This window comes from Pan paniscus, chromosome 5 (assembly GCF_029289425.2).
Source record: "Pan paniscus chromosome 5, NHGRI_mPanPan1-v2.0_pri, whole genome shotgun sequence".
Lineage (NCBI taxonomy): Eukaryota > Metazoa > Chordata > Mammalia > Primates > Hominidae > Pan > Pan paniscus.
Genome location: NC_073254.2, coordinates 61,293,429 through 61,315,975, shown reverse-complemented (window position 1 = coordinate 61,315,975; position 22,547 = coordinate 61,293,429). Strand labels below are relative to the sequence as shown.

At 37.0% G+C, this 22,547-nt stretch overlaps 1 protein-coding gene across 2 annotated transcripts in view; it reads right to left on the bottom strand.

Annotated features, from left to right (window-relative positions):
* The window catches only part of MEP1A (meprin A subunit alpha), a 43,196-nt gene extending 21,914 nt beyond the window's left edge, over nucleotides 1–21,282 (bottom strand). Inside the window, exons 1-5 of one of the 2 annotated variants that reach the window (XM_057302511.2) lie at nucleotides 21,105–21,282; nucleotides 20,965–21,015; nucleotides 16,146–16,186; nucleotides 15,611–15,686; nucleotides 5,306–5,423 (exon numbers count right to left, since the gene is read on the bottom strand). In XM_057302511.2, coding sequence (XP_057158494.2) covers nucleotides 5,306–5,423; nucleotides 15,611–15,686; nucleotides 16,146–16,186; nucleotides 20,965–21,015; nucleotides 21,105–21,282 — 464 coding nt within the window. Of the gene's footprint in view, nucleotides 1–750; nucleotides 1,159–5,305; nucleotides 5,424–15,610; nucleotides 15,687–16,145; nucleotides 16,187–20,964; nucleotides 21,016–21,104 lie in introns of those variants that run through there. The other variant, XM_055113666.3, reaches the window with a different exon arrangement.
* Between the last annotated feature and the right edge of the window lie 1,265 nt (nucleotides 21,283–22,547).

The window sequence follows — 22,547 nt, the reverse complement described above, 5'->3', positions numbered from 1 at the left end:
TTATCTTTCTTTTTAAATTCCTCCCCCAACAGAAAGACATAAGTTGCAAAAATACCATACATTCCACCTCACTGAGAACTTTTGACCTTGTCTTTCTGAAAGAGTCCCAGTTAGCCTCCAACTTCAGGAGACCAGTGCCCTGAAGGGCTTAGGGGCACTTTGGGCAAGTCCCTTCCCAAAATATCTTCCTCTCTTTTTCCCTCTCTTAAATTATCTGTAACAGAGACATCTCCTGGCCATAGGTGATTAGGTTTCCCAGATTCAGTGCTTTTACAAAGAATGTCTCTCAAAGCTGACCTACCCCTTAATCAAGTAGTTGGGACTCACTTGAAAACAAAAAAGAAGTTGGGAGAACTTCACTGTGAAAGTGAGAATTTTGGAAAGTAATTATGTGGATTTTGTTTTATTTTTAAGGAGTTTCTTTGTGAAAAAAGAATGATGCAAAAGTGGTAGCTGAAGAATGGAAATAAATTTGTTAATAAAGTTAATTGTTTCTCTGATGTTTTCAATGAAAAATTAAGGGTTTTAGCACTTCCTTGAAGGTCGGAGATTGCCAAGGGACAAAATGCAGTAGTCAAAAGCAGAGAGGCCCTAAAATGTGTGGTCTTTGCAAGGCCTGAGATATACTTTAAATGTTTCCCCTTTACAGAAAAATAAACTATCCAACTACTATTGGTTATCTCCATTTATATGACCTGCAAAAACCTCAAGCAATAAAACACATGCAGTAAGATGAGTTTACTCTCCTACCTCATCCCCAAAGTTATTCTTTCAGCAATATTCCCAGCCTCAGCAAATGAAGTTACCACTTGCCAGTCATCCAAATCTGAAATCTCAGAAACTTTTGACTCCTCTCCTTTCCTAACCCCTCCTCCCACTAACCAATTTGATAAGGTTAGGTTCTGATAAATCTGCTTTTTCACAGATTTCTGAAATCCATTCCCTCTTCTTTATATCACCTGCCTCTTCCTTGGTGTAGGTACCTTCCATTTTTCCCCTAGAAAACTGGAGCATCTGTTAATTGATCTCTTGCCACCAGTCTTGCTCTATTTCAATTCTTTATCCACTGTTGATCAAGTCATCTTTCTACAATGGAAAACTGAGCATAGAATGAACCTTGCACCAAACAATATGTTCCCTCACACATGGCTCTCCATCACCAGGCTCCTGCTCACCTTCCTGGCTCTTGCTCATTATGGGATTATGGCTGCCCCTGCTGAGTCATACAGGTTGCCAAGGAAGTGGGGAAAAGCCTACAGTCACAGGCCTCAACCTGTTCCCATGCAGCCCACAGTCCTAAAGGCTGGGCTTATTCCCACTGTGCCCCTTCAACAGCACTGAGTCCATGAAAAGCTCCTGACATGAAAAGCTCCAGGCACTGAACTTAGGGGGTTCTCCAAGTAACCAGGTTCAGGTTCATGTTTGCTCTCTCCTCACCCTCTCCCTCTCCCTCTTCTTCCCTTTGATCCTCTCCTCCCCTTCTTCTTCCTCCTTCTCCTCCTCACCCTTTCCCTCTCTCCCTCTTCCTGCCTCTGATTTGTCCTCCCTTCTTCTCTCTAACACTCATCTCAACTCTCCCTGATGCTTCATCCCACACTTTCTCAGTGGCCCCACTCCTGCCCTGCTGCAACCCAGGACACTCATTGTCATGTATTAAGACAATATACTCATTTCTCCACCACCCCCACCTGGTAACTGTAAGCCTGCTGAGGGCTAAGACCATATTGCATATTTTGTTGCACCTACAGTCTAGCACACTTCCTGGAATGTAGTAGGTGTGCAATTTTTTTAAAAATAGAAGAATGAGGCCAGGCGCAGTGGCTCATGCCTGTAATGGTGGCTCACGCCTGTAATCCCAGCACTTTCGGAGGTTGAGGTGGGCCGATTACCTGAGGTCAGGAGTTCAAGACCAGCCTGGCCAACATGGTGAAACCCCATCTCTACTAAAAATACAAAAATTAGCCGAGCATGGTGGCACACGCCTGTGATCCCAGCTACTCAAGAGGCTGAGGCAGGAGAATTGCTTGAGCCCGGGAGATGGAGGTTCCAGTGAGCCGAGATCATGCCACTGTACTCCAGCCTGGCTGACAGAGAGAGACTCTGTCTCAAAAAAATAATAAATAAATAAATAAATAAGCTCCAAAAGTAACTACTCAGGTAAGTTAGGTATTTAATTTGTATCTAAGTAGTTGTCAGTATTTTTCTTTTATTTAACTGCTATTTTTTGCATTTTTTTTCCTAAGAGGCTAAATCATGTGCTAACTACCATTTTCATCATACTATCCATCCATCATTATCAAAACCCCATGGTCAGGACTCAGGATTAAGATGGGGGATGAGAGGCAGGATTAGCTTGCAGCTGCCTGGACAGAGCAGTGTAGGGAGACTCACATCATGAATTTTTGCTCCGAGAACTACTGCAGGAACATACCAGGAAAGCCAAGACAATCCTAGACCCTTTGAAGGAACTGGATCACAACTGCAGGTTGCCTGAGATGCTGAAAACCTGTGAGTCTGCTTGCTTTCTCAACAAGGAGGCTTGTGGTCCGGGACAAGTTCTCAACCCTGGTCACCAGCCGCCTGGAAATGGACTCAGTGCTGTTGAAGGGGCAAGGTGGGAATAAGCCCAGCCTTTAGGACTGCGGGCTGCATGGGAGCAGGGTGAGGCCTGTGGCTGAAGGCTTTTCCCCACTTCCTTGGCAACCTGTATGACTCAGCAGAGGCAGCCATAATCCCTCCTGGAATATAACTCCACTGGACTGGAAACCACACCGCCATTCCCCACAACAGCCACAGCAAACCCTGCCCAAGGAGAGGCTGAGCTCAGACATGCCTATCCCTGCTCCAACCTGGTGATCTTTCTCTACCTGCCCTGGTAGCCAAAGACAAAGGTCAGAATCTCTTGGGAGCTCTATGGACTTGCCCACCAGCTGAGAAACATGAATACTTAACCAGGTGTCCCTAGGGCAGGTTTGCATCCTCCCTATAGGACGGTAGCTGATGCACTCTTGCTCCTGGCTGGAGGATTGCCAACACAAAACCAGCACACTAAACAAAAACACAACCAAGGACCTTCACAGAGTCCACTTCATTCCCATGCTACCTCCACTGGAGCAGGTGCTGGTGTCCATAGCTGCAAGACCTGAAGACAAATCACATCACCAGACTCTTTGTACTCCTCAGTACCAGCCCAGAGCCCAGTAGCTATGCTGGGTGGCTAGATCCAGAAGAGCAAAAACAATCACTACAGTTCAGCTCTCAAGAAGCCCCATTCCTAGGGGAAGGGGGAGAACACCACATCAAGAGAGCACCCTGTGGGACAAAAAAATCTGAAAACAGCCCTTGAATTCCAGATCTTCCCTCTGACACAGTCTACCCAAATGAGAAGGAACCAGAAAAACAATTCTTGTGATATGTCAAAACGAGGTTCTTTAACACTGCCAAAAGATCATGTCAGTTCACCAGCAATGGAGCCAAATGAAGACAAATCTCTGAATTGCCAGAAAAAGAATTCTGAAGGTCAGTTATTAAGCCAATCAAGGAGGCACCAGAGAAAGGTAAAGTCCAACTTAAAGAAATCAAAAACATGATGAGAATATGAAAGGAAAATTCTTCAGTGAAATAGATAGCACAAATAAAAAACAATCACAACTTCTGGAAATCAAAGACATACTTAGAGAAATGCAAAATGCACTGGAAAGTCTCAGCAATAGAATTGAATAAGCAGAAGAAAGAACCTTAGTGCTCAAAGACAAGGCTTTTGAATTAACCCCATCCATCAAAAACAAAAAAAATTTTTTTTAAATGAACAAAGCTTCGAAGAACTTTGGGACTATGTTAAACATCCAAACATAAGAATAATTGGCATACCAGAAGAAGGAGAAATCCAAATATTTGGAAAACGTATTTGAGGGAATAATTGAGGAAAACTTCCCCAGCCTTGCTAGAGATCTAGACATCCAAATATAAGAATCTCAAAGAACACCTGGGAAATGCATCTCAAAAAGATCATCACTTAGGCACATAGTCATCAGAATAGAGAACCCAGAAATAAACTCAAATACTTACAGCCAACTGATCTTCAACAAAACAAACAAAAACATAAAGTGGGGAAACGACATCCTATTCAATAAACAGTGCTGGCATAATTGGCAAGCCACATGTAGAAGAATGAAACTAGAGCCTCTTCTCTCACCCTATACAGAAATCAACTCAAGATGGATCAAAGACTTAAATCTAAGACCTGAACCCATAGAGGTTCTAGAAGGTAAAATCAGAAAAACCCTTCCAGACATTGGCTTAGGCAAAGACTTCATGACCAAGAAGCTAAAAGCAAATGCAACAAAAACAAAGATAAATCAGTAGGACTTAATTAAACTCAAAAGCTTCTGCATGGCAAAAGAAATAATCAGCAGAGTTAACAGACAACCCACAGAGTGGGAGAAAATTTTCACAGTGTATACATCCAACAAAGGACTAATATCTGGAATCTACGAATAACCCAAACAAATTAGCAAGAAAAAAACAAACAATCCCATCAAAAATTGGGCTAAGAACATGAATAGACAATTCTCAAAAGAAGATACAGAAATGGCCAACAGGCATATGAAAAAATGTTCAACATTACTAATTATCAGGGAAACACAAATCAAAACTATAATGTGATACAACCTTACTCCTGCAGAAATGGCCATAATTTAAAAATTTTTTTTAAATTATATATATTGGTGTGGATGCAGTGAAAAGGGAACACTTTTACACTGTGGTTGGGAATGTAAACTAGTACAGTGACTATGGAAAACAGTGTGGAGATTCCTTAAAGAACTAAAAGTAGAACTACCATTTGATCCAGCAATCCCACTACTAGGTATCTACCCAGAGGAAAAGAAGTCATTATACGAAAAAGATACTTGCACATGGATGTTTATAGCAGCACAATTTGCAATTGAAAAAATATGGAACCAGCCCAAATGACCGTCAATCAACAAGGTGATAAAGAAAAAAATATATATGTAAAATATATATATACACACACACACACCATGTATTACTACTCAGCCATAAAAAGGAACAAAATAATGACATTCACAGCAACCTGGATGGAGTTGGAGACCATTATTCTAAGTGAAGTAACTCAGGAATGGAAAAAACAAACATTGTATGTTCTCACTCATATGTGGGAGCTAAGTTATGAGGACGCGAAGACAAAAGAATGATACATTGGACTTTGGGGACTCAGGGGGAAAGAATACTTTTTATGAACCAAAGTATGCATGATTTTCACTCCGTAAAATTTCATACCAACCCATCAAACTGTTGAAATATGATATATGAGCTCTCTCCTTCATAGGGCTTGAAATCCACACAGGACTTGAGACGGAACATCTCAAAGGCATACAGAATGGCTCCTTTAGCATTCAGCCCTGCAGAAATCAGTAAAAATATCAATGAGCATTATTTGGACCTTAGATAATATCTATAACTTATAGTTTAGAGAAAACCATGCTACCACATTAAATCCACAGAGGTGCATGATAGGGTTTTTGGTAATAAATAGATTTCCTGGTAACTAAAACTGCAAAATTGTTTGTGGACATCTGCAAAATTAGTTGTGGACATAAACATTAAGTGCATACCTTAAATGCACAATGCAAATATGTCTACAAAATAAGAATATACACATGTGTATATGGCTAAATAAAATAATAAAATAACTTCCACACTTTCACCTTTTGCCTTTCCCCCACTGAAGCGGAGATTTAGAGTGCATTGCCTCAGGAGAGTCACATGGCAGAACAGAAAACAGAAGTGGCTTGTGAGTAGCTCTGGCTTTAGTTGACATAGATAACGTAACTTAGAGTGAGGCAGTGAGAATAGTGTTCCTTACCCCAATCTAAAAAGACATTCTCTCTTTCTGGTGGAGGAAAGCAGAGCTTAGAGAGGTTTGTGGGTTCTGAAAGCATAAGAAGCACATACGGTATTTTACCCTGCTTCCCAGCCAGATGCCTGGGAGATGGCAAGACTAGACAGCTAGTACTGCACAGAGCCTTAGAAGAGATTTCTGTATCCCGAGCTCAGCACCCAAGCAGCAGAAGCCTAGTGGACTTGAAGGGGCAGGAAAAATAGATACTGACTAGTAACCTGTGGGGACCAATGACCAAAGATCAAATGCCTTTCCTTTCACCTAGCATGCATGCACTTTGGCATTGTAAGACAAAGATGGGGTAGAAAAGAAAGATACTCCAGAGAAACTGAGATTATGTTTTACTTTGTGTGCATTTTAACCTCCCATCAACTCATTGAAGATTAGAATCTAAGTTAAAAATTAAGCCAAGTTATATAAAATAAAATTACATTTCTTGCACATTTGATTTAGTGCTTTCTCTCAAAGAGTTTATAACTATTGGCCAGGAAATTACATCATATTTTCTGGCCTTTATTTCATTTAATAAACTATCAAGTTGGAGATTCCACAGCCTAAATGTCATATAATGTCATATCAAGATCATTAAAGAAATAGTCATGGGAATAGTCAATAAACTAATTGTGGAAACTACACAGATAACAATAACAAGAGCATTAATTACATCTGCTGGGAGATTTTCATGTACTTTTACCTATTCTTACTTAGTTACATCTGTAATATGAAGAGATGTACCCAAGATAGCTGTGGTGTCACAAAAATGTGAGAAAGAAAAAGTGATTATACTGAAAGCAAGCTTCCTAGAAGGCTATTTGGCTTTTGTTATTCTCAATCCAAACGGTGGGATTTCTGAGAGTGATTAATTTTAAAATTATACCTTTTCTTCCTTCTCCATACCTAAATAAGTTGTAAAGAGGGAACTAAGCAACTCTGTAATAATTTTGTAAAAACTACCTCAACATTATTGGGATAAATGGAAATAGAGCCCATTTGAAGTCTTCCTCTTCTCCATGAAGGCAACCCTGAGTGCTCCTCCTCTGAATGCAGGAGGCACATTTGACTGATTTATTTTCTTTCTTTCTTTCTTTCTTTCTTTCTTTCTTTCTTTCTTTCTTTCTTTCTTTCTTTCTTTCTTTCCTTTCTCCCTTCCTTCCTTCCTTTCCTTCCTTCCTTTCCTTCCCTCCTTCTTTTTTCCTCTTCTTCTTTTTTCCTTCTCCTTCTTCTCCTCCTCCTTCTTCTCTTCCTCCTCCTCCTCTCCTTTCTCCCTTTCTTTCTTTCCTTCCTTCCTTCCTTCCTTCCTTCCTTCCTTCCTTCCTTCCTTCCTCCCTCCCTCCCTCTCTCTCTCTCTTTCTTTCTTTCTTTCTTTCAGATGGGGGTCTCACTTTGTTGCTCAGACTCGACTTGAACTCCTAGGCTCAAGTGATCTTCCTGCCTCGGCTTCCCAAAGTGCTGAGATTATAGGTGGCCAAGGCTTGAGTTGTCTTTATGTAGGTGGTTTGCTACACTTAAGATACTATTAGCTCCTTGAGAGAAAGAGATAAACTTTTTGTCTCATTGTAACTCGTTCCTAGCCAACTGCCCTGACATAGTAAGTTGTACATAGTTCTGTGTCAAACAAGTTAGTTTTGAAAACCACTAGCATTCCTTTAACCTTGGATCAAATAATATAAGAAGAGTTAACTTTATTTGTTCTTTTTTTTTCTTTTGAGAAGAGTTAACTTTAGATACCAATGGCTGTACATATTAGAAGATAAGCATAAGAAGGCTACCTAGATTCAGTTTAGGAATTCCTTTGAGAGAATTTCTGGTGCTCAAAATTGTCAAGGAGCTTGAATCTAATTAATCCTCCCACAGATAACAGTTGTAAACTTGAAAAAATAAGAAAATAAACTCTTTAAATATGCTGGAAAATGGCTAAAACAGGCAGAAACTAGAGGATTTTTTCTTAAAAGAAGGAAAATTTTATTGGGTAAGATTCACATTTATACAGCTTTTTGCATGAGGGCATGCTCTAATTTCTTCAATGCAAGAAAGAGAACTCAAGTATAAATCTACAGTTGTATTTTCTTAACATACCACAAGGACAAGTTTGGGGCTGAGTTTTAACCCGAGTGGCTGAAAATCAAGGGAGAAAGTCCTAGAAAGGAAAGTCATGGTAGATGAAGAGGAGATTCATCCCAAAGTCTGTGTATAAGTGCCCCTTCAATACTTGTCTGACTCATTAACTTTCCATAAATGGGAGAAGGCTCCAAGCTCCTCAGTAGGAAGTAGCCATTGGAAGGCTGAGCAACCTGAACAGATACATCAGTTGCTGCCCACTGCAGTGGAGGAAGAATTTGGAGTTTGAGTCATGCAAATTTACAGGGGTTGGGGAAACTCGGGCATTCCATTGAAATCCCAGAAGGACCATGACTTAACAGTAAAGACTATATTCCAGCACTAAGAGATTTGCCTTGAACTAAAGGCAAGACCACAAAATCCTCCACAAATTCCAGATGATCATGCAGTAATTTAACTGCTCTAACAAAAATTAACACAATTCAGAGGAGAATGAAAACACCCATAATTACTACAATGTAATACAATGTCTAATATATAATCAAAAATTACGAGGCCTGTGAAGGAACAGGAAATTGTTATTGATAGATAATAGTAAAAGCAATAACTAGAAAGAGAAACAGACCCCAAGGTGACTAAAATGTTAGACTTAACAGACAAACACTTTAAATCTCTATTGTATACTTGTTAAATAATTTAATGGAAAAAAGATGAACATACAAATAATCTCAGCAGACAAATGGGAATTATATAAAAGAACCCAATGAAAATTCTATCAGTATTATATCAAAAATAAAAAATTCACTGGATAATTTTAAAAGCTGACTGGTGATGGTAAAAGAGACAGAGAGAAAAATGTTCAGAAAAATGAATAGCGCTTTAGTGACCAATGGGAAAAAAATCACCCAGTCTAAGATATGTGCAGTTAGAGTCTCTGATGGACAGGAGAAACACAGAAAAATATTTGAGCAAATAATGGCCTAACATTTTTCAGATTTGGTTATTTAAAAATCACCTTAAAGATAGAAGAAACTTGGTGAGCCCAAACAGGATAGATAAAAAGAAAATCAGCATAAGCATACCATAATCAAACTGTTATAAAAACAAAAATAAAGAGAACGTATTGAAAACAACTAGAGAAAAAAGACATTACATACAGGAGAACAATAATATGAAAGTTTGAAAGATGGATGATTTATTATCAGACACTGGAGACAAGAAACAGTGTATCTGGAGCAAAATATTTGCAAAATATATATCTGATAAAAGACATATCCAAAATATATAAAGAACACTTAGAACTCAATACTAAATAACAACTCAATTTTTAAAATGGGTTAACAGAGCAGATATTTTATAAGGGAAGATATACAAATGACCAATGAGTAACTTTAAAGGAGGTCAACATTACTAGTCATAATGGAAATATAAATCAATAAATTAATAAAATAGCACTAGATGCCCAACAGAATGACTAAAACTTTAAAAATTGACAACACCAAATGTTAGCAAAGGCATGGAGTAAACGAAACTCATGTACATTGTTTGTGGTTGTATAAAATGGTACCAGCACATTGAAAGGGGTCTAACACTAAACCTACACCTATACTATAACCCAGCAATTTTATTCTTATTTACACCAGAGATATGAGAATATATTTTATAAAATAATATGTGCAAGGCTACTCATAGTAGCTTTATTCATAACAGCCAAAACATAGCATCAATCCAAGAGAATGATTAAACAAGCTATGATATACTAAATTCAATGAAATGACAGTAACAAAAAAAGAACAAATTGCTTATAAACACAGCAACATTGATGCATCCCAAGAACATTTTACTGAGTAAAACAAAGCCTTACTCAAAAGAGTATATAACATATGATTCCATTTACATGAAATTCTAGAAGAGGTTAAATTCACCTATGAAGAAAAAAGAAAAAATAGAATAGCACCTTCTTTTTCTTGAAAAGTGAGAATAACTTGGAAGGGCCATAACAGAACTCTCTGGAAGGATAACAGTGTTCCATCTCTTCATAGGAAGTTAGGTTTCAGAGGTACATACATTATAAACATGTTCCATCTCTTGATAGGAATTTGGATTACATAGGTGCATAGATCTTTAAGAACTCATTGAATTGTACATCTGAGACTCATGCATTTTACCCTATATATATTTTATGTAAAAGGGAACTATATACAAATATTGACCTGTAGTTAATTACATGCATACTTAGGTGACTGGGGTAAAGTGTACTAGTGCCTGAAAGCGACTTTGAAATGCATCAAAAATACAATGGATTGATAGATTCATAGAGGGATATTGGGATGGATAGACGAAATAAAGCAAATAAAACTGTTAATTGTAATTTAGGTTATGAGTATGTGAATGTTCGCTGCATAATGCTTTTAACTTTTTGATTATTTAAAAGTTTTTATAATCAAATGTTGGAAAACAAAAAGACAATGTATTACAACTTAAAAATGTTAAAATAATAATTTTTAACACTACTATAAACCGAAATTCTATTTCCAGTTAAAATATCCTCAAAATTTAGGCAAAATAAAGATCATTTTCAGGTAAAAGAAAAACCAGAATTTGTCATCAACAAATCTGCTTTATAAGAAGTGCTAAAGGAAGTTCTTCAGACTGAAGAGAAATGATACTAGAGAAGAACTCAAATTTACAGGAGGAATGAGGAGCACCAGAAATTTCAAGTGTAAAAGTAAATACGAAGACTCTTGTTTTTCATCAATTACTTTAAAAGATAACTGTTTAAATCAAAAATTCTAACACTATAGTGCGAGACTTATGAAGCATGTAGATGGAAAATATAAACCAATAAAGTACAAAGGGCAGGGGTATAAATGGAATTATACTATTGTAAAATGCTTGCATAATATTAACGCTAAGGACAATATTTTTTAAAATGTAAACATACTTTTATCCCATCCATGGATGAAAATATTCACAAGATAAATTATGAAGTATCTATTAATAAACTAAATTTTAATAAGCATACACCATATCAAAATTTGAAGAAGGCAGTAAAGCAGTGCTTCAGATAAAATTTATAGCTTTAGTAGCCGTGTTGTAGAATATATTACATTAGAAAAAATGAAGATTTAAAATAAGTGATATGAATTTTCATCTTAAGAATGTCAAAAAGAGTAAACTAAACCTGAAATAAGTAGGAGAAAGGAAATAATAAAGGTAACAGAAAGCAACTAAATATAAAGCAGAGAAGCAAGAGAAAATTAACAAATCAAAAGTCAATTCTGTAAAAATATTAATAAAATCAATAAGCCCCTGGCAGGACATGTCAAGAAAAAAAGAGGGAAAACACAAATTGCCAATATCAAAAGTGAAATAGGACTATCACTAAAGATTCTACAGACATTATAAAGATAATGAGATATTATGCCACTATTTTGACAACTTAGTTGAAATAGTTGTTGAATTTTGTCAAATGCTTTTTCTGCATCTATTAAGATAATCTTAATTTTTTATTACTGAAAAATACAATTTAATAAAAGCAGCATAATAGAAAATAAGAATAATTCTATAATTATTAAATGAATCGAATTCATTATAAAAATACTACCCCACAAAGAAAATTCCATTACTTGGTTATTTTATTTTATCGGTGAATTTTACCAACAAACAAATTTATTATTTATTTTATTGGTGATTTTTACCAACATTTAAGAAAGAAAAAATTTTGATCATACACAAACTTATTCAAAAGATAAAAGAAGAGGAAAAATTTTCAAGATGGTTTTGAGAGCTACATAACTTTATTACTAAAGCCTAATAAAGATATTACAAAAAGGTAAATTAGAAACTTATACTATTTATGAATATAAACACAAAAATGTATAACAAAATATTAGGAATCCAGCAAAATATGAAAAGGATAATACATCATAACCAAGTAGGGCTCATCTGAGAAATGCAAAGTTGATTTAGCATTCAAATTTGATGTTATTACCATATTACACAATAAGGAATAAAAATTATACTTAATTGTTGCAGGAAAAGCATTTGATACACTGTAACAACTATTCATGATGAAAACATACCATCTGACAAAGGGCATCTGTGGAAAACCTATAGTGTCCCACATGAATGAAGTATTGAATACTACCACTAAACAAGCCAATGAGGCAAAGATGTCCACTCTTACCACTTCTATTCAACATGGTAATGAAGGTCCTAGCCAGAACAATAAGACAAGAAAAAGCAATATATGGTGTAAAAATTGGAAAGGAACCAGTAACACTGTCTATATTAAAAGGCAAGAAGAATTTTTACTAAAAGTCCTAAAAAAATCTACAAATCAACAATTAAAATTAATGAGTAAATTTAGCAAGGTAACAGAATACAAAATCAATATATAAAAATCCATTGTATTTTTATATATTAGCAGAAAACATTATGTAGTAAAATTTTTTAAATTTCATTTTAATAGCATCAAAAACATAAAATGCTTAGAAATGAATTTACCAAAGACACACAAGATCTCTACACTGAAATTTATAAAACACGGATTAGATAAATTAAAGAAGACTGAAATAAATGGACTGATGTACCATGTTTATGGATTATAGGACTCAATATTTTTAAGAAATTAGTTTTCTACAGATTTATGTACAGAATCAACACATTCCTATCAAAATCCCAGCAGGCTTTTTAGAGAAATTGATTGTAAAATATACATGAAAATGCAAAAGGTCTGGAGTAGGCTAAACAGTCTTGAAATTGGAGAGCAAAGCTGGAACACTCAATTCAAGGTTAACTGTGAAGGTAGAGTAATCAACATAGTGATTTTTGACATGATGATAAACAAGTAGAATAAGATAGGAAAACAGAGATACCAGATCAAGAAATGAGGAGTCTTGGCAAACTTGGCAAACAAGACTCTTGTGAAGAGTACTTAATGAGGAAAGCAAAATTTTATAGCAAATGTTGCTGGAACAACTGGGCTAATAAATACCAACCAATCAGTCTCAATCTCTTCATCCTGTTGTACACAAAATTAGTTTGCAATCAATTATAGACAAAAATTGAAACCATACAACTTCAAAAAATATTGGAATATATCTTTGTGACTTGGTTTAAGCACATATTTCTTAGAATATAAAAACACAAACCATAAGTTAAAAAATTGATAAATCACACTTTATCAGCATTTAAAGCTTTTGCATTTCAAAATTCACTGCTTGAAAAACAAAAACAAATAGGTAAGTAACAGACTAACAGAAAATATTTATAATACATATATCTGAAAAAGGGCTTTAGCCATAATATATAAAATCCTACAAATAATAAGAAGACAAAAAATATAATTTTTAAAACTCATGAAGGAGTTGGACAGACCTTTGTAAAAGAAGATACAAAAATAGCCAGTAGCATACTAAAATGTGCTAAATATCACTAATCATTAGGGAAATGCAAATTAAAATCGTAGGGAGATACCATTTTACAACTACTAAAATGGCTATAATTACAAAGATTAATGCTATCAATATTAGCAAGGATGTGGAGCAAATGAAACACTCATATATTTTCAGGAGGAGTATACAACGGCACAGCCACTTTGGAAAACTGTTTGGCGTTTCCTTACATAGTTATCCATATGACCAAGCAATCATATTCCTAGGCATTTACCAAAGATAAATAAAAAATGTATTCACATAAACTTGTATAAGAATTATCACAACAGTTTTCTTCATACTAGCCCCAACAGAAAAATGGACAATAATTTACAGTATAGTATTACAAAGAAATATTACTGAGTAGTTTAAAAAAAGAATTTACTGTTGATCTACAACAATATGGAAGAACTTAAAAAACATAAGTCAAAGAAGCCAGACACATAGTATTTATAAAACAAATACTGTGGTATATGAGCTCATTTATCTGTAAATCAGTTGTAAATCAGGCAAAACTAATCCATAGGGGAAAATCAGAATGGTGGTTGTCTCTTAAGTAGTGGGGATGGGAACTGCCTAGAAAGGAACTTTATGGAATGATGGAAGTGTGCATTATATAGGTATATGTGTTTGTCAAAAGCCTTATATACTGATTTGTGTATTTCACTCTATGTAAATTTAACTTGAATAAAACAATTCTATACAAATATTCAACTCTAGTTAGAAAGTTTGCTTTCACAGTGGTCTGGGTCTGGGCATCTGAACTTTAACACTAAAGGTGACCTTCACGTGGTATTGCTTGAGAAATACTGCTGTATCCTTAATACCTTTATCTTACGTCAGTTCACTTGTCTCAAATCACTCTCAAATATAATTTCTTACCTACCTTGCAACTAGAGAGACCTTACTACTTAAGCTGTGGTCTGCGTGGGGACCAATAGCATCAGCATCACTAGAGGACCGTTGGACATGCAACATCTCACACATCAACCTTGACCTACTCTGTAGGTTAACAGGATCCTCATCTGAGTCCTATGCACATTAAAGTCTGAGAAGCACTGCCTTACACCTTACAGAGGCATGGTAAAGGTTACATAAAATATCAGATGAAGGCACAGAGCCTGGCACATAATAGGGTGGTGCAGATGTGACAACCAGGATAAAACAAATTGTAATGGGAAAGAACCCCTTTTAAAGTTGGTGTTTCTTAAATCATGTTCCATTAAGTATTGGTGTTCTGTGAATTTGCAAGGCAAACACTGGAGAAAACAACTCAATTTTCCAACTAATAGCTGAGAACAATAGCATTTGTTTATATCTATCTGTTCTCCATAAACAGGGATTCGAGGCAGCACTGATAAAGAGGATGGAAAATACTGAAACATAATCTACATCTCCTGAGAGTAGGAGCAGCCTAGCAGCCCAACAAGATTAAGCAACCTTGTCCTGGCTTCCCTTCTTCACTCTAATCTTGTTCATCTGTCTAAGCAGGAGGGGCCTTGCAGACATTGAGTCATCATGGCTGCTCAGCTGTCAGTCAACTGCTTGAGGGTCAGCCAGTGCCTACATGTGGCTTCTAATATTTACTTATTTCTACCAGTTGCTAGTTCCATATGCAACCTTAGCTAAAAGGCAGGGAAGTCATTCTACTAGTCATTATTTCTAACAATGAGTAAAATGTAACATATTCAGATCTTTTTCTTAAGAGAGAGAAAAGAGTAGGCATTAATAACACCAAGAAAAAAGGATTGTGAACATGTGAAATATGGACTTTCCTATTTCTCAAAGTGTGGCATGTTTCTCTTGTAAGAAAAAGAGAAGAAATCAATATGCTGAAAATAGTATCCTCACACTACATTTAGATTCACCTAAACAAAGTGCAAACTTTTCCTTGTTCTGATGCAAATTATATTTCATTAGGTTTTGCTCTTTTATGTTCTTCTGGTTATACTAATACTTTAATGTGTGTTGCATTTTAAAAGTTATTCTTGGATTCTGTGTATCTCAGACTGGTTAAGCAGCAATGGTTTTGATGTAATGTTATGTCTTTCTCCCCATTAGATAAAGATGCATCAGGACTTGAAAACTCTCTTAGATCGTGGTGGTTACTCCCAATGTGAAGCCCGTGGACAGGCTGAGAGGAGAGAGAGAGTTAAACTGAAACTTCCTAATTAAGAACAATTAATATTACCCAAATTATCAGCCAAGATGTAAGGAATGGGGAACGTCCACCTGGTGTTTGGGTCTCTCAGGCCATTTCTGGTTTTCTGTGAAAACAAAGGTAAAGGTGAGTGGGAAGCCTAGTCCTCAAGGTCACCTTGACCTCCTCCTTCACTAAACTCTCACACAGCAAACAGTCTATCACACAACTCAAACAGTTTAGTGGCAATTTGTCTTTTGATTATGAAAGCAATAGAAGTCCTTGAGAGATAATTTGGAAAAATCAGAGAAATTATTACGAACAAAATAAAGGGGGCCTGCAATCCCAAGAAAACTGGATAGATAAGCCATTTAATCATTTTAGACCCTTTTGTGCTGTTTACTTATTTTCCCTCTGTTTTTGTCCTTAGGAACTACAGTGGAACTCCTCACTGGAACAGATTATAGATGAGATTTCTCTCATCTCCTTCACAGTGCCCATCCCAGGGCTGGCCGCAGAGCAGAGACTCACACCCAGTGGTACTGCCTGTCCTGAGGAACTTATTGCATCATTGACAGGTACTCACCTGCAAGAGGATGTCCCCTTGAAAGAGGTCCAAGCCTGCAGCTGGAAGTGGAATTTTTTTTAAAAAAAGAATATTTGAGTGAACATTATTAAAAGGCATCTTTCATAATAAAATTAATCTTTGCCATTATAAATCTTTGACTATTAATCTTTATGTGGCAAAACTTTTTGAAACAATGCAAAAATTCCAGTTAAGCAAATGTGAATGGCCGATGAGTATCACATATTGTCATAGCCTCTGTTTTCAATGTTGGGACAAGAAATCTTGTCTAAGAATCTTAGAAGTAAGACATAAGTTAGAAGGGATTTTACTGATCACTGATTATAAAAAAGGGATTCGATGCAGCACTGATAAGGAGGATGAAAACTATTTAGAAAATGGCTGGGGGTGGTGGCTTATGCCTGTAATCCCAGCACTTTGGGAGGCCAAGGTGGATGAATCACCTGGGGTCAGGAGTTCAAGACCAGCCTGGCCAACATGGTGAAACCCTGTCTCTACTAAAAGTACAAAATTTAGCTGGGCATGGTGGCATGCACCTGTAGTCCCAGCTACTCGGGAGGCTGAGGCAGGAGAATTGCTTGAACCCGGGACGCAGAGGTTACAGTGAGCCAAGATCATGCCACTGCACTCCAGCCTGGGTGACAGAGCCAGACTCCGTCTCACGAAAAAAGAAAGAGGAAGAAAAAAGGAAGGAAGGAAGGAAGGAAAGAAGGAAGGAAGGAAGGTAGAAAGAAAGAAGGAAAGAAAGAAAGAAAGAAGGAAAGAAAGAAAAAGAAAGAAAGACTATTGAGAGAAATGGAGAAAGAAATAGAGTCCAGAGACATGAAGTGATGTACTATGTAATCCAGTGGCCAAGTGAGCATCAAAACTCCTGCCTTTCCATCCAGGGCTCTTTCTGCCAGTGTACCATTCTGCCTCTTGTCCCAAAGTAAATGAGTGTGTTTTGCTCTTTCCCATGAAAAAACGATGATACCCTCCAAAACCAAGCTCAAGGTGCTGCCCACGTCATGAGGAAGACCAGGGGAATATGGATAGATCCATTCTAAACCGTATCTCCAAACATCTGTTCTCAGGTGCTTAGCAGAATATACTCTCCCACTGCTGTTATTGCTTAATCCTTGCCTCATCCTGTTTCAGTAAGCAAGACTCTTAAAAGGGAAGATCTTTGTAGGAAAATTTCTCAAGCATTAAAAGAGCATCACTTATCATAACTCTCATGTGACATGAAACATTTTCTGTAAAATGCAACAACTTCAGACAGAATCACTGGATTGTACTTCATTCTGAGGACAGCCCTGATTTACAGGCTGGGAAGCCAAGGCAGAGATTAATTACCACAGTCTCACAAGCCAACAGAGGCCTCATTTGGCAAAGCCTGTGGCTCATTCAGGAACCAGCTCCGTTTATGCATAGGACACCAAGGAGGTGTTAGGTATTAGCAGGCATCATGATTTCACTTGCCAGTGAATAACTAGGGCTATCCCTGTATCATTCCCTTCCTCATGCACACATTTCTTAGATTGCTTAACCTCTTTAACCCTGACCTATTCCTATGGTAGCAGTACAATTAATCACAAACAGTAATGACATCACTGTCCCACTGTCAGTAGGACCCAGATTTGAATCATCTTTTAAACAGAGGGACTTTGTTCTGGTCCATCTATTCTTACATTGAGGTTTGTCCTGAGCAAAAATCTGTATTTCCTGACACCTGGCCTGGATTATAATGGGATTGAGGGAGCTCTTCCAGAGTGAAGTGAACAAGCCCACTCAGACTTTGGCCCCAGTGGTCAGTCAGAATGGATGGGGTCATGGGGGGCAGGGAGAACCTCCCAAAGAAGTGCACATCCAGTGAAAGCAAGCATCAATCTATTCATTACCCAATTTGTTCATGTAGTGTACACTTACTAAATGCCTAATGTGTCTTAAGCATTTTTCTAGATGCTGGGATATAGCAGAGAATAAAACAAGTCCTTAAGGAGATGACTCTCTTGATTGGGGGAAGAGGGAGACATACAAATAAACAAATAACTGTAAAGTGTGACAAATGGTGACAAGTACAATAAAAAAGAAACAAACGAAAGGTAAAGTGGGAAAGAGTGCTGAGGTGAGATAGGTTTGCTATTTTATTAAAGAGTGGTCAGGCAGGGCCTCCCACAGGAGGTGGCATTTTAGCAGAAATATGATAGAGTGAGGGAATGAAGGAAGAGTAGGGGAGGTAGAGGCAGCACCAGATAGAAAGGTCCTGTGGCAGGAAAGCCTTGATGTCTTAGGGAAGTGGTCCTAAACTTGAGCATCAGAGTCCCTTGGAAGGCTTGGTCAACACCCGTTGATGAGCCCCCACCCTTGGATTTCTGGTCCATTAAGTCTGGGGTGAGGCCTGAGAATGTTCATTCCTAACAAGTTTCCTGATGATGCCGATGCTGCTGGCTTGGGGACAACACATCGAAAATCACTTCCTTAGAGGAGTAGCTGTGCAGTCAGGGTGGCTGGAAAGCTCAAGTAGGAAGGGGAAGAGTAGTCAGGGGCAGATTGACTCACACTCTGATGTGCATAGAAACCACTTGGGTCTGTCAAAATGAAGATGCTAATTCTGTAGGTCTGGGGTGGATCCTCAAATGCTTCATTTCTAAAAGAAAGCTCTTGAGTGACACAGATCACTTTGGCCTGTGGACCACATTTTGGGAATCAAGGCTCTAGGGCCTTTACTTTATGTTGAAGGAGAAGTCATTAGATGGTTGGAGCAGAGAAATGACATGATCTGAAGGATATTAAAAGGAGAGCTCTATGTTGTGCAGAATAGTCTGTAGGGAACCAAGTCAGAAAGGGAAGCACAGTTATGAGGCCTGTCAAAGGACCAGCCCAGACATGAGGTGGCTGACCAAGGTGGGGGCAGTAAAAGTGCTGAAAAGTCTCAACTGTGGTATGATTTGAAAGTAGATCTAGGCCAGGCGTGGTGGCTCATGCCTGTAATCTCAGCACTTTGGGAGGCTAAGGTGGGCGGATCACGAGGTCTTGAGTTCAAGACCAGCCTAGCCAATGTAGAGAAACCCCATCTCTACTAAAAATAGAAAAACTAGCCTGGCATGGTGGTGGACACCTGTAATCCCAGCTACTCGGGAGGCTGAGGCAGGAGACTCGCTTGAACCCGGGAGGCGGAAGTTGCAGTGAGCCGAGATGGCACCACTGCACTCGAGCCTGGGTGACATAGCAACACTCCATCTCAGGAGAAAAGAAAAGAAAAGAGAAAAAAGAAAAGTAGATCAAGTAGATTGAATAACATTTGCTGACAGATTGTGTGTCAGGTGTGAGAGAAAAGCAAGAGTTAGGGGCAACTCTAACATTCTGAGCCAAAAATCTAGAAGGAGTGAGTCACATTTACTGAAATGAAAAGGACTGAGAGGAGCAGGTCTTGGGATGGAGGATAAGAAACGTTAACTCAGCCTTGTGAGGCAAAAAGATGGTAAAAAGGTGGCAATTTTCTCTATATGATTTTCCCAATTTATGGTGTTAGAATCTGGCCATATGGCTAACCCAATCAATCCTGGTGGTTTGGTTGAAATGGCCTAAAAAGAAGATTTACATGGTAATGAGATTTCTCCACTGGGGTCAAGGATCAGAGGTGGTGGTGGGCCTAAAGAGTACAAAATGGCGAAGAGGTAAATAATTAATTTTTATTAGATAAATAATGATGAGATTAGAAAAACTCTAATTCTAATCCCATTTCTGTTGTAAAATACAGCAGATTCTCTGAACTGTTTACACAATAGCTAACTCTAAAGAGAGATATTTTAGTGCCTGGCTCTGAAGTCTTGGGACCAATTTATGCATTCACCCATTTACCTTCCTAAACTATTTCTGCTCTGCCTATGCAGCCATTCTCCAGCTATTCCAATTAAATATCAACTAACTGGCTTCTCTGTGAGTGAGACAAAGCCAGAAAAATTGATTCTTAGTTATTGTATGTTAGTTTTGTAGCCTTCAGATAGCACTGAGCTATTAAGGTATGGGCTACAAGATCTGGAAGTAAGCCCCATCACTGCTACCTATGATCTTGAGCAAGTCAACCCATGAGAAGCCACCTGTCCCTTCCCAAAAAAATGAAAACAGCACTTACTCCACGACAAGACTGGACAAATAAATATGCAATTGCATATAAAAGCTTTTGTAAACTGAAGGTACTTATGATCATGAATAGCTCTGCTTCCACAAATCCTGACCTAAGACACTGGGAATGCAGAGGCTTCTCTCTCATTTCAGAAGCAGGACAACAGAGAGAAAACAGAGATGATGACTCAGCTTCTCTCTCCTCTCAGTAATGGATGAGACTGATGAATTTCTTCAAGAAATATATTTGTAAATGAGATGTCCAAGTGGAGATTGCTTTACACTCACCTCTAAGTCTCAACCGAGGAGTTGTTAGTGAATATGATGGGCCAGTGGAGGGGTTGGGTTTTGTTTCCCCACTAAATATAACCAGAGGCTTATTCTTATATTTTTCTTTAACAATCGGAATAATTATCTATTTGCTTTCCTTTTCCTCCAAATACAAATTGGAAAAATAAAATTTTTCTAAAGAGAAACTTGTTACGTATTTCTAGATCCATTGAGGACTTCCTAGCTCTCCTAGAAAGTCTGGTCTAACTATCTTCTCTTTCCGCATTTTTATCTTTCAGAAAATGCAATTTCTCACAAAGCACCAAAAAATATTTCTCCCCCAAAGAATCACAATACAGTATTAGGAAGGAAAGTGTTCAGTAATCCCACCACTGGGTTTTAAGTAATTTCAAGACTTTAATAACACAAAAATTGAACTCACCTAAATTGATTTCTGAAATATCCTTCTGTTCACCAAAATCTGCATCATGTACTGTTAAAAGTGAGAAAAAAAATTATTATTAGTCTTGCCGAATGAAAAAAGTTCAAAAACACTCTCTGTGCATTTGAACTAATTCTTACCATTTTCTTCAGGAAGATACTTAATCTGAAAAAAATAAATATACAGAAAATGGATAATGTATACTAGAATTAATATTTCTAAATATCCAAAAAGCAGGACTCGACTTACCGGTACAGCTGCTATGTGGGCAAAAAGCAAGGTAAAAAAGAGAATGCAAGTGGATCTAATCCAAGCCATTGCTGCAAGTGAGCTGATTTTAGCACACACCTTGTCATAAATACCGTTTAGACTTTACCCTGACGGTCGTATTAGAAACTTTGACCCTTCCATATGTACCGTAGTGCCAATAAACGTAGTCAAAGATAACATCATTGACTCTTTCGAGGACAAATACTAAGTTTACCTTAAATGCTTAAGCTCCAAAGACTGGGGAAAAGTTTGAAAAATTAATACGGAAATGAGCATATAAGAACTAATAACATTCCTATAGGGCAGCCATAGCCATTCATATCATAAAACAGGATAGACGATCCCCTTAACAATAAAAATAAAAATAATTTATAAAATTATTATTATTTAATTCTAATAAAATATAAATTCAAATTTTATGGAAATGTTATAAAGCAATTACTGAAGGACATAAAAATACCTGACTCTCTCTATATATGTACATATGTATGAAATATTAATAGATTGTTTTAATATTAATCTATAAATTCATTGTCATTCTAGTAAAAAATCTAACAGGGTTTTCAGTGGAACTTGCCAAGCTGACAAATGGTTCAATTCACATGAAAGAGTAAACCTTGAAGAATAGATAAGAAAATTCTGAAAAGGCTGAATAAAGAGAAAAGAATTGCCTCAAAAGAATATCAGGAGCTTTGGTAAAGTTACAGTAATTAGAGTGTAATAGTTCCAAAAATAAAGATAAAATGAATCTATAGACTGGAATAGGTAATATCCAAATAGATGCAAGCATATGTGGGGCTTTTATGTATAAGAGGAACCAAAAAGGCAAGAGGGAAACTTGGGTCTCTTTCATAATAATGTGGGAATAATTGCATTTCCATATGAGGAAATACATTAAATGTACACCTGATACCATTGACAAAAATAAATTCTAGATAGATTAAAAATTTAAATATGAAAATATAAACTTCAAAAAAGAAAATATAGGAACATATTTTTAACCTTTAGGTCAAGAAAGATTGCTTAAACATGAAAAAAACATAGAAATTACAGAGGAAAAGAATAATACATTTGACTGTATCAAAATTTAAACTTCTTTATGACAAAAACATAACATGATTAAAAGACAAGCCACAGGTGAGAGATGATATGTATACTGCATATAATTGAATAAGAATAAGTATTCAGGATATGTAAAGAATTTCTACAAATCAATAAGAAGAACAGGAGATTATCTAAGGAAAAAATGAACAAAAAATACGAGTAGCAAATTCACAAAAGACCCAGATGGCCAATAAACATGTAAAAAGATT